General features: G+C 32.6%; 1 protein-coding gene across 1 annotated transcript in view; it reads right to left on the bottom strand.

Annotated features, from left to right (window-relative positions):
* The window catches only part of dpy (fibrillin-like protein dumpy), a 297,194-nt gene that overhangs the window by 85,011 nt on the left and 195,706 nt on the right, over window positions 1–16,477 (bottom strand). Inside the window, exons 43-44 of the mRNA XM_089103158.1 lie at window positions 11,234–11,440; window positions 9,858–9,944 (exon numbers count right to left, since the gene is read on the bottom strand). Of these exons, the coding sequence (XP_088959284.1) occupies window positions 9,858–9,944; window positions 11,234–11,440 (294 nt within the window). The remainder of the gene's footprint in view (window positions 1–9,857; window positions 9,945–11,233; window positions 11,441–16,477) is intronic.

The following is a 16,477-nucleotide window of genomic DNA, read 5'->3' as shown; positions in this document are numbered from 1 at the left end:
TGCCTCAAGAAAATGTGACTATTAGATCAGATTTATAGAACAATTTATCAAACGTAACGAAAATAGCCGTAAACATCTCTAGAAATTTTTCAACTTTTTGACAAACAAATCTTTGAGACCTTTATATTAGTTCTTAGAAATTAATAACAATTTTCTCGAATTCTGTGCTATTTCATTTTCAGTCAAACATGACTGCAAATAACCATGAATATCTCTTAAAATTATAAAACTTTTTTTTCAGATAAATTTTTTGATTCTCATTAGTTAAATCCTAAGAAATTTAGTTTTTTTTTAGTTTACGCATTACATTTTAATAGGTTTTCGTTGCATACAGCCAAACAAAAGAAATAGCCAGAAATATCTCTTCGGAATGTCAAACTTATTAACAATGATATTCACAAGACTTTTGTGTTGACGTGGTCTGTAATATATATATGTATATATATATATATATATATATATATATATATATATATATATATATATATATATATATATATATATATATATATATATATATATATATATATATATATATATATATATATATATATATATAAACTAAATAATATTTAAATTTGTATAATAAATTATACAAATTTAAATATTTAAATAATAATAAGTTATTTAAATGTACAACACTTTTCGTCAGAAAAAACTCAAATATTAACAAAATATTTATTCTCAAAGCCAACTACGCCATCAAAGGAAAGCCATACGTTTTAAGTTGTTTGATGTCATTTATTTGTAGCTCGCATTTTTCTGATTTATCACCATCGTTTCTTTTTATTTTATGATGTGACACCAACTACTACCAAAAAATACCTAGCTACATATTGAGTCCTTCTTGACTGAAATTAGATTTCCCGATTTTTTCAAATTTTTATGATATATATAGTTATGTAAGTTTCTACAAACAATCAGATTGCATTTTCACTGTCATTGGTATTTAAAGAAACCCAAGGGTCTTTTTTCGTTCAGATATCAGCAGCAGCAGCGTCAAATATAGATTCCAAATACCCTCCCCCCCCCACCCCTAAAAAAAATTAATATAGGTAACCTGTTGATATAAAACGGTTTCTTCGGGTAGTTTGACCATAAATTATTTATTATTTTAACTAATTCTCTTTTAATTAATTTTTGTCATATTCTTTGCATTAATACATTTCCTGATATTTATGTGCTTATGTTGGTATACTAATAAGCCTCTCATTTTACATATTACGAAAAAAATGGTTATATCGTTCCTGGCAAGAAATATAATATACTAAATGCGTTTGTTTATTTGGTATTTAATTAGATGCAAGGTCTCACCCCCTGGTTATCAACTCTTAAAATAAATTAAAAAATTCACATCGCAACATTGATTCAACTTTCCCTTTCCCTCCATAAGTCCCATTTATCCATCGAACTTCCACTGTTTCGAATTGCTTTTTCCCAGCGTTCCCCAGTTTATCTAGCTACTAAGCAGTGGAACTCCCTGTGACATATCATGTAAGAAGTCTGTGCCCACATTATTCAAATCTGCTTGTAGGTTTTTGAAACTGGAGTAAAAATTCCGTATTTTGATCTTTGTCCGTATTTTTGATTTTTGTCCGTACGTTTTGCCACTCTTCTGTTTTGCGTACTTGTATGATAAACACCCTACCTAATGTTCTTCTAATGTGTTTCTCTGACGCTCAATCCCGATGAAATATACCAAAGTAAGATAAAAGTATAATACTTTAGAAGCAAATTTAGGGCTATATATTTACACATTAAGGGGGGTGGGGGTAAAGTATAGCGGGTCTGCATGCCTAATGTGTTAGGCACGATTATTCTGCATACTATGCAGTAAAAATTCTTTTCTAAATTCACACTGTCCAAATAATTTACCAGTCCCCCCCCCCCCCCTAATGTGCAAATATAGAGCCCAAATTACATATTTTCCATCTATTCTGTCACTACGTCTTATTATGGTCTATATGGTGAAATAATATATTCATTATTGTAGTGCATTTAAACCTTTTTTAAGCTCCTTTGGCATAATTTTATATATTATACATGATATATTTGAATATTGTGGCATAATATTATGTCAAATTAGGGTGTATATGGTGTCAAATGGTGTAATTGTGGTGTAATTATGTCAAATTAGGGTGTAATATTCTAGTCATTGTTCTGCTGTATAAAACAAAGGTAACGAAAGCATTGGATATTACTTTTATATCTTTTTTACTGCTTCTTTATCAAAAGAACACTTAATTGAATATTAAGTGCTATATTCTATAATATGTTCTATAATAATTCCCTATAATAAATTATAGAACAATTGTTCTATATTTCTTCCGTTGACTTTTTTGTTTTCTCAACTAGCTTGTTACTTTTCCTAGCAAAAATATCTTGTGTGAGGACCAGAATATATTGTGTGTTTTGGTACAATAATATGTTATATTACGGTCAGGGACGGACAGGGGACCTTGGGACCTGGATCCCTAGAAACCATAAATTGTCACGAATTCTAGGCATTTCGCATTGAAATTAGCGTATAAAATTTGAATTTTCATTATCTCCCCCCCCCCCTCAATGGAACAAAATCTGAAAACGTGCCTGATTTCGGGGTATATGGCATGAAATTATATTTGATTTCGGGGTATATGGCATGAAATCATATGTACTACTACCACTACTAACAACTCACCGCAGCACCAAGCCTCTTGAGGCCAACACAACTGCGTACGCTCCTCCTCCGTCCCAATCTATTCAAAGCCTCCCTCTTTAAACCCTCCCAGGAAGTTTCCATTTCCCTTGAATCTTTCTTTATGTCATCCTCCCACCCCAACCACGGACGACCTGCTTTCCTTTTAGCCCTAGGCGGTAGGCCAAAAAGGACTAAATTTCGGTTGGCCGATATTTACTACTACCATGCATAAAATGTAATATATGAGAGCCTTAAGAATTACATTTATCATTATTTTGTTTTCAAATATATTACTTCTTTATCGAAATTACATTTACGGAAAATTCATTTATTTGTTTTTTCCTTCTTTTAAAAATCACGTGAAATAGTTACTGCTCCTACCAATTATATTTTTAGTGAAGGTCCTTAAATGTAAAGCTATAGATTTTAAATAATAATATGAACTGTTAAATTTTTATTTTTTTGCATTTTTTAAATTAACTATCTATAAAATCTTTAAGCATGTTTTCCGTAATTGGCATGCCAATTGGTATCACATACAAAGTATGATGGTAACAAAATAATAAATGCAAATAATAACAGTAAACAAAATAGGAACAATAAAAAAAACTAAGCTGAAAAACAAAACTGAGATAACGTTCTATTTACTAATTCAATTTAATTGGTATATTTTTTAATTATTTAGTTGGCTCGATTTTTAAACACTTGAATGATTAATCTTACGATTTAACTAATAAATATGGGGCTTTGTATTAAAATAAAGTCTGGATTATGACCTAGGGTTAATTGCCGGTTTTCAGAGGTTAAATATCGCCGCAACTGCGACCCCATTCGATTGCAAATATCACCTCGGGTAATCTTAATCATCGCCTCGGGCAATCTTAATCATGCGATGACACTTTACTCCGAAGCGGGAGCTAAATTGTTTATCAAGTGCTGTTAATATGCCAGGATATTGGTGTGAGGGGTATGTACAAATGATTGACGTTCTTTTTCTTTGGATTACTATATGAATTTGGTTAAATATTAAAGAGTGAGCTCGAAAAAATTAGTGAAGTACTCTATTAACTTAAGACCAAACATCTTAGTAAAGGTAACTTTATTTTACAAAATCGTGTTTTTATTTTTTTAGTCAAAAGAATAAACTGTTTTTTGTTTTTATTTGGTTTAGTTCCTTTATAAATTCTGTGATTTTTTATTATTCCTAATTTTTTGACATGTTAAGTTTTTTCAAACCAATTTTACTACATGTATATTTCAACAGCCGATTATAATATTTCTGATTCTAAGGGAAGACCGGGAGACCGGGATTTGGTTTAGTTCCTTCATAAATTCTGTGATTTTTTATTATTCCTAATTTTTTGACATGATAAGTTTTTTCAAACCAATTTTACTACATGTATATTTCAACAGCCAATTATAATATTTCTGATTCTAAGGGAAGACCGGGATTTGGTTTAGTTCCTTCATAAATTCTGTGATTTTTTATTATTCCTAATTTTTTGACATGTTAAGTTTTTTCAAACTAATTTTACTACATGTATATTTCAACAGCCGATTATAATATTTCTGATTCTAAGGGAAGACCGGGAGAGTAGAAATTCGATTTAAAACAATTTTTGTGGGACATACTGATTTTTTTTGTTCAAATGATTTGTTCTGTGACAGTCATTTTTCTAATAAATAACAAGTTCAAATATAAAAAAAAGCATATAAAGCAGAGGAATCATACCTAAAATACAAGGAACTATGAAAAAGATAGTAAAAAACTTAAAAATTCGGTGAGGGGACTTGCCCATAGGCCCTCCATCCCTTGTGTTCCTCACAGTTTATCTATTCAGCTGATATTTAAATGTGCGAATAATTAAAGAGATATTTCTGACTATGATGAAAAGTCTATGATTCACAGGTACAGACCACGCTGTGTATGATTCAATTATGGTATAAAGAGATATTCTGGCTTTTGATGAATAAGCAGCAAAAAAAAAAAAAAAAAAAAAAAAAAAAAAAAAAAAAAAAAAAAAGACGGAATGTGTCTGTACATCTTTGGTTCGGTGACAAGAAATTCTCTCTTTAAAGCTAGGTTATGACAAAAGACAATTTCGCTTCAGCAGGTGGATATTTCTTCGCCAGTGGAGAAAAAGCTTTCAGGTAAGCAAATATTTCGCTTATCTTTTATTTCGATCTGAGTGGAAGAATTTGTTTTTCCAGCTGGTATATTTTTCAAAAAGAAATAAATGCAGCCAAGTTATATATTTACTATAGCTATGATTTCTTATATATATATATATATATATATATATATATATATATATATATATATATATATATATATATATATATATATGTATATATTTATAAAAAAAAATATTTTCAAGTTATTTTTGCATAACGACATCCCAGGATCCCTTTAATGGTCAAAATTTACTGTTATTTTTGACTAGCTGGCTCAATAGAACCTAATAAAGATAAAAACTGCCAGGTCAAAAAAAAAAAAATAGAAGAAAAGAGGGCATGAATGAAACACTGTTGCCAAGTCTTTTTTCTAGGAAGACTTCGGCAAATTATGATTTGTATGGGCCTAGCAGCCGAAATTTAAATAGCGACATCCATTGGTCGTTAATTGCTTGCAAAAATTGACTGTCTTCTGTCAAAACTTAGCTTAAGAGATAAAAAGACGTTACACGTGAATTGTGTTTTAAACAGACAATAGAAAAAGAAAAACACCGATTCTAATAGTAAAAGATGTTACAAAGAGCCAGGAAAAAACACACATAAGAAAGTGAAATGTAAGAAAAAAGAGAGAGAAAACAGTCGAAGAAACCAGAGTCAAACATGTTAGCAAAGCCATGGTGTAAGTGTCAAATTAGTCGCAAAAAAGTCGCATAAAAAGCTCTTATTTTAAGTCCTGATGTTACCTGTAATAAACCTTTAAACTTATTATATGCAGGGTTGTGAGGAGGAAAAGTTCAAAGAGGAGGAGATGAGGAACTTTTCAACCCTAACAAAAAAATGCTGCGCATTGCCGAACGTTTTAGTAGTTCCTAATTGCAGAATGTCCCCCTTTAGTTTTTACTTTCCTTTTTCAAACTCCCCTCCCCCCAAGATTTGTGAAGTTAAGCAATATTCAATGTTCCAACACCTGAAACTAACCCAAGTATAAAATATGAACTTCATACCCTGATATTTAGGCTTTATTTAGCTTTGAAAAGTGTTGTTTATCCCCCATCCCAATCCCCAGAATATTTGAATTTAAAACAATGCTAGTTACACTCGAATCTGAAACAAAGGCAATGCTACTACTGACAACTCATTACAATACCCAGGCACCGAAGGACAACACAGTTGTGTACACTTCTCATCCCTCCCACTCCCACTGTCCAACACCGTCAACCCCTAGCATAATGAGACTCCTGCATTTAGAGTGTATCTGAAGCCCCTTTTTATGGGTGCACAATAAGAGGAATAAGGAGTAAGGAGTAAGAACTTTATCTCCCCCTCTAAGACTGAAAATTCACAAAAAGCGAAAAATTCTCTGAAATGTAGAAAAAAAAATATGACAATTTTGCAACAAAACTATTTTCAAAACCAATTAGTTGCCAATAGAATATTGGTAATTCTACTAACTGCTACAAGAAGATGAACTCTCAAGAAGTTAGGTCAAGAGAGCTGTCTCCTTAGACAGGCAATTCCCCTTAAAATGACGGGAGAAATATTTGAGCAAAAAGGGCAAAACTGTTTTCGAAACCCATTAGAATTTTTTACACATTTCCCACCCCCATCCCCCTTCCTCGAAGCATGTTTGAAGGTAATTTTGTTGTTAATCATTATGTGGCTACTATTTTAGTTTTAAACCTTAAAAAAAGAAAAAAATACATTAGAAATCTCTTCAAAAGAAAAAACTTCTATATATAAAAACATCTTTAAAACCTGGAATTCAGTTAGATTCTTTTGAAAAAAATTGATTTTGGTGGTTTGAGAAAAAAGAAGAAATTTTTTTATGATTTCTTTTTTAGGCTGATGTTTTTTGTTCTTTGTTTTTGCTATTTTTTAGTACTACTCAACGCCTACGGGGACTGACCCTTCAAATAGTCATTTCAAAATGGTTGTCTCCCAGGAAAGGCAATACTCGTTAAAACGAGGGTTGCAATATTTTGACCCAATGGGGGTGAAAACAAATAAAGCTCAAACACTAAACAAAGCAACAGTTTTGAACTTTAACTAGTTAAGATTTACTAAATCAAAGCTTTTAAGCGAACATGCTTATTCTAAGCTAAACCATGCAAAGCAAAGCACCAGTTCATAGCCACTATCGTCAGTACAACTGAAAATGCTACCATACTACTGCACTAGCATGGGCGTCAAACAGCACTAGCATGGGCGTCAAATACTGCACTAGCATGGGCGTCAAATACTGCACTAGCATGGGCGTCAAATACTGCACTAGCATGGGATTCAAACAGCATCATCAAAAATAGCTCTGATGATTCCACTAAGCCTCCAGTAGTTTTATACCTCCATTACTAGTTCCTCCACAGAGTTATCTCTGTATAATTTTCAAGCTTCTGGGTTTTAAGCATGGCTTCATTTCCATTTCCAGTTGAGGTCATTAGCAGAGTAAGTTCATTCCAGTAAGTGAGTTCACTATCAGTTAGTCAGATGTTGCTGTCAGGTATTCATTGTTATGTAAAGGTAAAATGAGCAATGGGTATACTATGAGGGCAAAAGGGTAAGTCGAAAAATCGCGTTCGTAAGCGGTTTAAACGCGTTGTTGGTAAATGGGTAAGCTGAAGCAGGTTCTCCGTGTTTGAAGTAAGGTTACGCGTTATGAGTAAACTGGGTACTGTAAGGGTAAGTTGAAGCAGGCTCTCCGTGTCGAAAGTAAGGTCAATTGGTTCATAAGAAATATAAGGGGACAGAAAAGGAAGAAAAATAAAAATTCAGCAGTCTCTGTTGACTCCTAAAATAATCAAATATAAAGTTAAAAAAAGCTGAAAACACATATTGCAAAAAGATTCAATTTGACTATACCAATGGCATTGAACCGACAGCTCCTCAGTTAAAACCACAGTTTATATAATTATCCAGTATGATCATTCCCTATCTCACCCATTATAAAAACCCGGGCCGGGGTGCGAGTGCTCCAGAGAACGCAGAAACATAGGCGGCATCAAATCTTTTCACGGGTAGGCAAGTCAGATGCGAAACAATCGGAAACAAGTGGAAACCCGCTATTACGAATAATGCACTTAGTAACCATATCTCATTGATAGACGCAAACACACTGATCCATAACTGCACGAAGAAGTGGGAGGAGCTTTTTGTTCGTACCGAGAACGAAGACCAGAAATGATCTGCGATAAGCTTACTGGATAATTATATAAACTGTGGTTAAAACATTACAAGTCTGCAAAAATAAAACTAAAAAAAGCATTTAATTAAAGTTGGTTTTAAGGATTGACCTTATTAGTCTTTTAAAAATTTTCTTCCATCACTTATGTTATTTTCCAAGTAAATAAATTAAACAAGATTCAAGATTCAGAGGAGTGTGAAAGTCCCTCTCCTTTTTACGCATCCAATTAGATTTTGTTTTTATGAGAAAGGGTAGGTATTAATGAATAATTCATTTCGGAACTTCAGTACAATACCACTGATTCGATTTGATAATAAGAAAAATTACAAATTCATATTCTCTTTAAACAGCACTCAAAATACTTATAAAAGTAAATGAAAATCACAGAATTACAGACTAGTTTGAAGTTAATATTTACATGAAATATGCATAGCCAACAAATTACATAGAAAACAAAATACGCCACTTCTCCAGTGCCATGTATCATCTGCCAAATCAGAGTCTGTAATAGATAACGCATTTAAGGTGAACGATCTGTTAATATGTTTTGATGTTTGAAGTTCGATTTTCAGACACGATATGGTTTTGGAGTTCCAAAATATAAGCTGAATTTGTAATTTGACTTAGTCTAGGCATAAAATATGGTGTATATGTGTATATCTACTTGAGATTACAAGCATGCATACTAAGAACAAAGGAAAATATTCAATTTGCTATTTTTAGCACATTAAAAAAAACACAAAAAAAGAAAGAAAATCAACAGAAATTTGTCTACTTATTTTGACAAGACATATTTTTTTACAAGAAGCGTAATTATCATTTGACAAAATTAGGACAAAAATATTCGGATATTAGAATAAAATTAGAATTGAGATAAAAATCTAAAAGTATTATTGACAAAGCCAACTCTTCAAATATTAGGGATCGTCAGCATCACAACATAATCTTATAAAATCTTAAATTTGACATAATAAAAAAATCTAATTAAATTCAACCTAATTTTCAACTTAAAATTTAATCTAGTTACAAAATCTAAGAAATATTCAGTATTTTATAACTTCAGAACCTCTTCCAATTCCAAAGGCTTTATGTCTCCAATACTCCTGAAGCCGACGCATATGATCACACGCAGGCATATTCGCGAATAGGGTCTTTTCTAAAAATCTAGTGATTTTTAAGACTTAACAAAATTTCACATAATTTACCCCTCCCTCCCTAAAATAAAAGTCAGTATGCAAGTCTTTGTATCTTTGTGTATGATATTAAAATTTATTATATTCCCAATTCAACCCAAATTAAGAAAGGCGTCAATTGAACAGCGGAAGACCTATATTCTAATTTTATATACTAATACATTTTTGGCAATATACATTTTATTAGTTTTAATACAATGCATTACTAAAATGTATTTAAAACTAACAATTTTAATGAAATATATTTTGTCAGAATAAATTTCTTGTGGTGAGTCTATATCCTTGGGTCACCCAGTAACACATCCATCCCTGCCCTTACTCTTTCCCCTAAGATTAATATATATTTAGTAGCTTAATAAATATTTAGCCTGGGGATGTTCACAAAACGCAAATCTAGTCCCCAGATCGTACTTTTCTATTTGTATAAGCCATTACAGTCAGGACAAATGTTTAGAATGTACGAGTTTGGTCCAAAGCCATGGACGGTACATTTTTCAGAAAATCTTTTCCTTAGTGTTATTTTCCTTTGTTCTTCTTCTTTAATAAATAAACACTACAGTGTTGTCATATACACTAACTAGGTGAGATACTGAAGCTACAACAGAGCAATTGTGAATTTTGGGGGACTTACCTGTGAAGCAGCCGTCATAACAATTAGGCTCGCCATGTGCACATGGCTCCTCACAGTCGTCAGCCCTATCAGGCGCGAATGTGATCGCTAGAAAAATAAAAACGGTAGTTAACAAGGGGGCCTTAGAAAAAAAATGCAAATCTCTGATCTGGTGGAGCCCTGGACGAGAGATCCTATAGTAAGTATCTTATATCTTTAAACAGGCAATATCCTCGAAAATGGTACGTATTTTTTTCCAAAATTGGCATCTAACATTTTCTAGTGTGAAAAAATTATCTAGATAGGTCAAGACCTTGGAAAAATTAATCCCCTCCCCCTAAGCACTCTTAATATATTTTTGTTAAATCCTCTGCTAGCTAAAATTAGAGACTAAAAAAAAGTAACAACTGTCAAAATGATGTTTGACAGTTCGACAAGAGAGAGTGAATGTCAATCACGTCATTAATATTCTTAAATGTTTCAACATGGGTTGACTTTGCATTGTATTTGATTTCCTTTTAGACATTTTATTTGATTATGATAAAAATCTAATGCATGAACTTTGAGAAAGAGATTAGCAAAATATTCAACAAAAATATAATTATTTTAGAAAGAATTTTTAGTAAATTTGTTATTCCTTTGTATAGTTTTCTTCAACTTATAAGGATAAGAAATAAAATAAATGTCAGCACAACTAAGTCTAAGAAAATTATAGAAAAGAGTTTTTCTTGTGGGAATCAGGGTATCGAGGAATCACATTTCCGCGGGGCGAGATAAGGTGAATGTCTTTTATGTTTAAAATGCGCTTCACCGAGCAAAAATTGGTCCCCTTGCACTCCAATTTTAAATCGTGAGTACAAAAAAAAAAACAAAAAAAAACCTACTTTTCATGCCAAGAATAAATCCTTAAACACTTTGTTTATTCTATTTTTATTTATTTTGTTCTAATTCATTGTATGTGGTCTGTTGTTACATTATAATCCAAATTTCAACCATGAAGCAGTTGCACATTTAGCATAGTCTAGCTTGGAACTAATCTCCCGGTTCCACGACTATAAGGAAAAAAATTTCAAGTTTCGAGAGAGAGAGAGAGAGAGAGAGAGAGAGAGAGAGAGAGAGAGAGAGAGAGAGAGAGAGAGAGAGAGAGAGAGAGAGAGAGAGAGAGAGAGACTAAGAAACACCTATCCAGTGTTATCAGACGCCTGGCAGAAAATAGAGCAACCACAAAAGTTGAAAAGCACATTACTCGAGCGATAATACACCAAGGAATTTTTCCCAAAAATTATCTTTTGAAAAAAAAAACCTTAAATGAAGAACCCAATGCATAACTACATCATAAATCGTCAAAGTGACGCATATCTGCCAACACTGTGCCTACACAGCGAAGACCTACATACCTTTACAGTCGCAACCATCACACGAATGCCTGATTGGACAGTCAGATGATTCTTTGCAGGCGCAGACAGGTCCACAGACTGGTTCATGATCTTTAACTGTACACGCCTCACCAGTTTTACAAGTGTCAAGCTCGCAAGGACTTGCGCATTGAGAATTTATACACGCCTGGCGTCCACCACAGTCATCATTGGTTTCACAGCCAATTGCTGAAAAATAAGCAAATGAGACATACACCGTTGGTGACTAAGGCCGAAACTTTCAAAAAGTTCCCGGTGAGACGAGGAAGGGATTTACATATTTAAAAACCGAATTAGGCCAAAATACCCAGGTTTTATGTATTTTAACGTATTTTTGCAAAAAATCTCTTGAGGGGAAGGGTCTATCATACTCATCAATGGGGCATTAACATGTTTTCAGACGAAGTTTTCTGGCTATCCATGAAGACCGACAAAATAAAAAAAATTTAAGAAAAAACAATTGAGGGGGATTTTTAGACGGTGAATCAATAAAAAAAATGTTGGCCGCTTAAGGCTTCCTCATTTGTCCTTTTTTTCTTTCATTTTTGGCTTGTTTTTCGTCAGTCTTTTTGTTCCTTCAGTTTGGGTTACTTACAAAGGTTGGCGTCGTGTTTTTTTTTTTTTTTTTTTTTTTTGCACTGAGGGCGGCTTAGAGAGCGTCTTTTCCAGAGTATCTGCTTTATTTTTATTTTAAGCATTGGCTGAAAAAACCACTCGTTAGTTTTTTTTTTTCTTAATTATTTTCCTTAGTTCTTCGTTTTCTTTTGTCGTATATTAAGGGGGGCAACCCAATAACCTCATATAGGAGAATTAATTACAGATTTTATTAGCTAAGGTCACTTTTATATTAATTATGAATTGCACTAAAGACTTTTGTATTTCTTTTGTTACACTCTTTTTTATTGTTTTGTTAATCCTCTCCCCAACCTGTGTGTTACATTTAAACCTGTAATTTTTAACCTGTAATTTTTCTTCGAGTACATGATGGTTGTAAAGTACTAAATATGACCAATGACACAACACGTTAAAACTAGACAGTACATTAGCTGTTTCACCACTGCTGTTACCAAAACTTTCAGAACATTAAGCCACATGAGGACGACACTGACCTAATTCCACCTAACAATGCTTCTCCGTGCCATCTTAGATGAATAGATAAAGGATTAGATGGATAGATATATCTTTTTATATCTTTAGATAGACATAATTTATAGATAGATATAATTTGATAATTTTTGGTGGGTCGCACCAAACTGGATCAGTGCTCAGACCTCAAAGGTCCATTGCCTCCAGACCCCAGGCGGCTGAGCTTGTAGAGTGACAATCACCCCCCTCCCAAGCCGGGACTGCAACCAACGTCCCGAAGGATAAGAATTGCAATTCCAGTGTGATATATATTCAGCAAGGGTGGCATAGATACAGAGAGAGGAAAGAATTACATGTTAACAGAAACTCAGATAATTCTAGACAAGAAAACAGTTTCAATTTTTTCTAATAAAAAACAACGATTGAATGCAAACCTTAGATTGAGATCTAAATACAACGTTATGCCTGTTCTAATGAAATGGACTCTGAAAATTTAATTTTTCTAAATAAAATAGGGATTGACAATATGAAAGATCATTCTGATCTTGACATGTATTTCTCTAGGAACCAACAAAAAAATAAGAAAAACAAATAAAATGATTATTAACAAACTATACGGTTTGAAATCTGAGTTGAGCATGGATAAGATATAACGCAGTAAAATTTACGGACAAAATTACTATTTCGAGTAGCATTTACAAAACAATCTATTTCAATTTTGCCAAAATAAAACGAAACAAACGTTTTGTTTACTGCATGAAGCCATTTTCTTTCATCAGGCAACACAAACCAAGCTGCCAGCACCATACCCTCTCCTAAAAAAATAGAGGATTAAGTTAGACCTCCCCTCCATGATCTTGATTCTGACCCTGAGTTTAATTAAAGTTTTTGCCGGGCTTTTAGCCGATTGCGTTTTTTAATTCATTTATTTTTATAATCAATCTTTTTACTTCTTCGTCTGACGGGTTTCCAAAAAGATAAATAAATTCAATAAGAAATCGAAACACCCATTTCCTCATAGGGCTAGCTTAGGCATTAGTTACCATAGTATAGCAGTGTTGAGACTCTACATGGTGACGGAGGAGCAGACATCAAGTACTGTGTGGTAATAAAGAATAGTGTTTACCCTTATTTTAAAGAAGTGGTAAATTTAGGACTTTTGACGTCATGGTATGAGAATCTTCTGGAAATAAACACAGATTAGTGTCTTGCTTATCAGATTTGGTGAATTTTCTCTTAAGCAATTACTGATGTATACAAAGAGCCAAAAAAATATTTATTCAGTAGAATATCCTTCAGTTTAATATTTAGTAGAGCCAAATAATCTAAGATTATTTGCACTTTTTCCTACCCCCCCCCCCAACCCCTTTGTCTTTGAACTAAATATTCAATAAGCAAAAACACGCAATATAGTAAATACTAATAAAACTATATAAAATGTGCAGGAATCCGAATGAAGAATATTCTACCCCCTCTCCCCTTTTTCCATTGATGCTATTCATCTACCAGCGCTGTATATAGGTTTTGTTACTCGGTAAAAGCGGTCTAATATGAGTAATATTGTTTGAGTTTATTTTAGTTCCCTGTATTATCCACACACTGTCTATAATGACCCAATTAATCATTTGGTTCACAGTAAACACATAATTTTATCAAGCCAGAACCACCTTACTCTTTCCACTTTACTCTTATATTCCACCTTACTCTTATATTACTCTTTCCACCTTACTCTTTTTTTCCACCTTACTCTTATATTAGTAGGCCTAGGAGTGCAGAAACGCTTGTGATGGTGGTGAATATAGAAGATTTAAATAGGTGAAATATTGTGTGCAGCCCTAGTTTCTCACACAGATATTCGCATAGGAGCAATATCTTATTTTCATGACCAAAGAAGCACGCAAAATGAGGCCTCAAGGCCCGCCCTACTCTAAATTCTAATTGTTTTTCAATTTCTGGGCTCTTCCTATTGAAGTTATCAAAATGTTTTTTTACTATTACCCCGACCTCCAAGTTTTTTGGGTTATGCCCCCCTCCCCCAACCGAAAAAGAATACAACATCCGTGACTGATCCTAGCAATGCAGCTGGTCATTTTTAGGAATTTTACTTCCTTTGTTAAGCAATTTAAACAAGTTTAAAAATTCCACTTTTATCGGGCAACTATACGTTTTTCTCTACGCAACAGCAAGAACCGCAAAATTTATTCAAAACTTGAAGGAATAATTAAAATTAAAACATTTTTAACGCAGTAAAAAAAAAATATATGAAGATACAAACATATATATATATATATATATATATATATATATATATATATATATATATATATATATATATATATATATATATATATATATATATATATATATATATATATATATATATATATATATATATATATATATATATATATATATATATATATATATATATATATATATATATATATATATATATATATATATATATATATATATATATTTATAGGCTTGTTTTTTCGTCAGTCTTTTTGTTCCTTCAGTTTGGGTTACTTACAAAGGTTGGCGTCGTTTTTTTTTTTTTTTTTTTTTTTTTTTTTTTTTTTTTTTTTTTTTTTTGCACTGAGGGCGGCTTAGAGAGCGTCTTTTCCAGAGTATCTGCTTTATTTTTATTTTAAGCATTGGCTGAAAAAACCACTCGTTAGTTTTTTTTTCTTAATTATTTTCCTTAGTTCTTCGTTTTCTTTTGTCGTATATTAAGGGGGGCAACCCAATAACCTCATATAGGAGAATTAATTACAGATTTTATTAGCTAAGGTCACTTTTATATTAATTATGAATTGCACTAAAGACTTTTGTATTTCTTTTGTTACACTCTTTTTTATTGTTTTGTTAATCCTCTCCCCAACCTGTGTGTTACATTTAAACCTGTAATTTTTAACCTGTAATTTTTCTTCGAGTACATGATGGTTGTAAAGTACTAAATATGACCAATGACACAACACGTTAAAACTAGACAGTACATTAGCTGTTTCACCACTGCTGTTACCAAAACTTTCAGAACATTAAGCCACATGAGGACGACACTGACCTAATTCCACCTAACAATGCTTCTCCGTGCCATCTTAGATGAATAGATAAAGGATTAGATGGATAGATATATCTTTTTATATCTTTAGATAGATATAATTTATAGATAGATATAATTTGATAATTTTTGGTGGGTCGGACCAAACTGGATCAGTGCTCAGACCTCAAAGGTCCATTGCCTCCAGACCCCAGGCGGCTGAGCTTGTAGAGTGACAATCACCCCCCTCCCAAGCCGGGACTGCAACCAACGTCCCGAAGGATAAGAATTGCAATTCCAGTGTGATATATATTCAGCAAGGGTGGCATAGATACAGAGAGAGGAAAGAAATGTTAACAGAAACTCAGATAATTCTAGACAAGAAAACAGTTTCAATTTTTTCTAATAAAAAACAACGATTGAATGCAAACCTTAGATTGAGATCTAAATACAACGTTATGCCTGTTCTAATGAAATGGACTCTGAAAATTTAATTTTTCTAAATAAAATAGGGATTGACAATATGAAAGATCATTCTGATCTTGACATGTATTTCTCTAGGAACCAACAAAAAAATAAGAAAAACAAATAAAATGATTATTAACAAACTATACGGTTTGAAATCTGAGTTGAGCATGGATAAGATATAACGCAGTAAAATTTACGGACAAAATTACTATTTCGAGTAGCATTTACAAAACAATCTATTTCAATTTTGCCAAAATAAAACGAAACAAACGTTTTGTTTACTGCATGAAGCCATTTTCTTTCATCAGGCAACACAAACCAAGCTGCCAGCACCATACCCTCTCCTAAAAAAATAGAGGATTAAGTTAGACCTCCCCTCCATGATCTTGATTCTGACCCTGAGTTTAATTAAAGTTTTTGCCGGGCTTTTAGCCGATTGCGTTTTTTAATTCATTTATTTTTATAATCAATCTTTTTACTTCTTCGTCTGACGGGTTTCCAAAAAGATAAATAAATTCAATAAGAAATCGAAACACCCATTTCCTCATAGGGCTAGCTTAGGCATTAGTTACCATAGTATAGCAGTGTTGAGACTCTACATGGTGACGGAGGAGCAGACATCAAGTACT

This window comes from Artemia sp. Qi Xiang Cuo, chromosome 17 (assembly GCF_049724085.1).
Source record: "Artemia sp. Qi Xiang Cuo chromosome 17, ASM4972408v1, whole genome shotgun sequence".
In the NCBI taxonomy this organism is placed as follows: Eukaryota; Metazoa; Arthropoda; class Branchiopoda; order Anostraca; family Artemiidae; genus Artemia; species Artemia sp. Qi Xiang Cuo.
The sequence above is the reverse complement of the archived record's forward strand: the minus strand, read 5'-3'. Positions and strand labels throughout refer to the sequence as shown.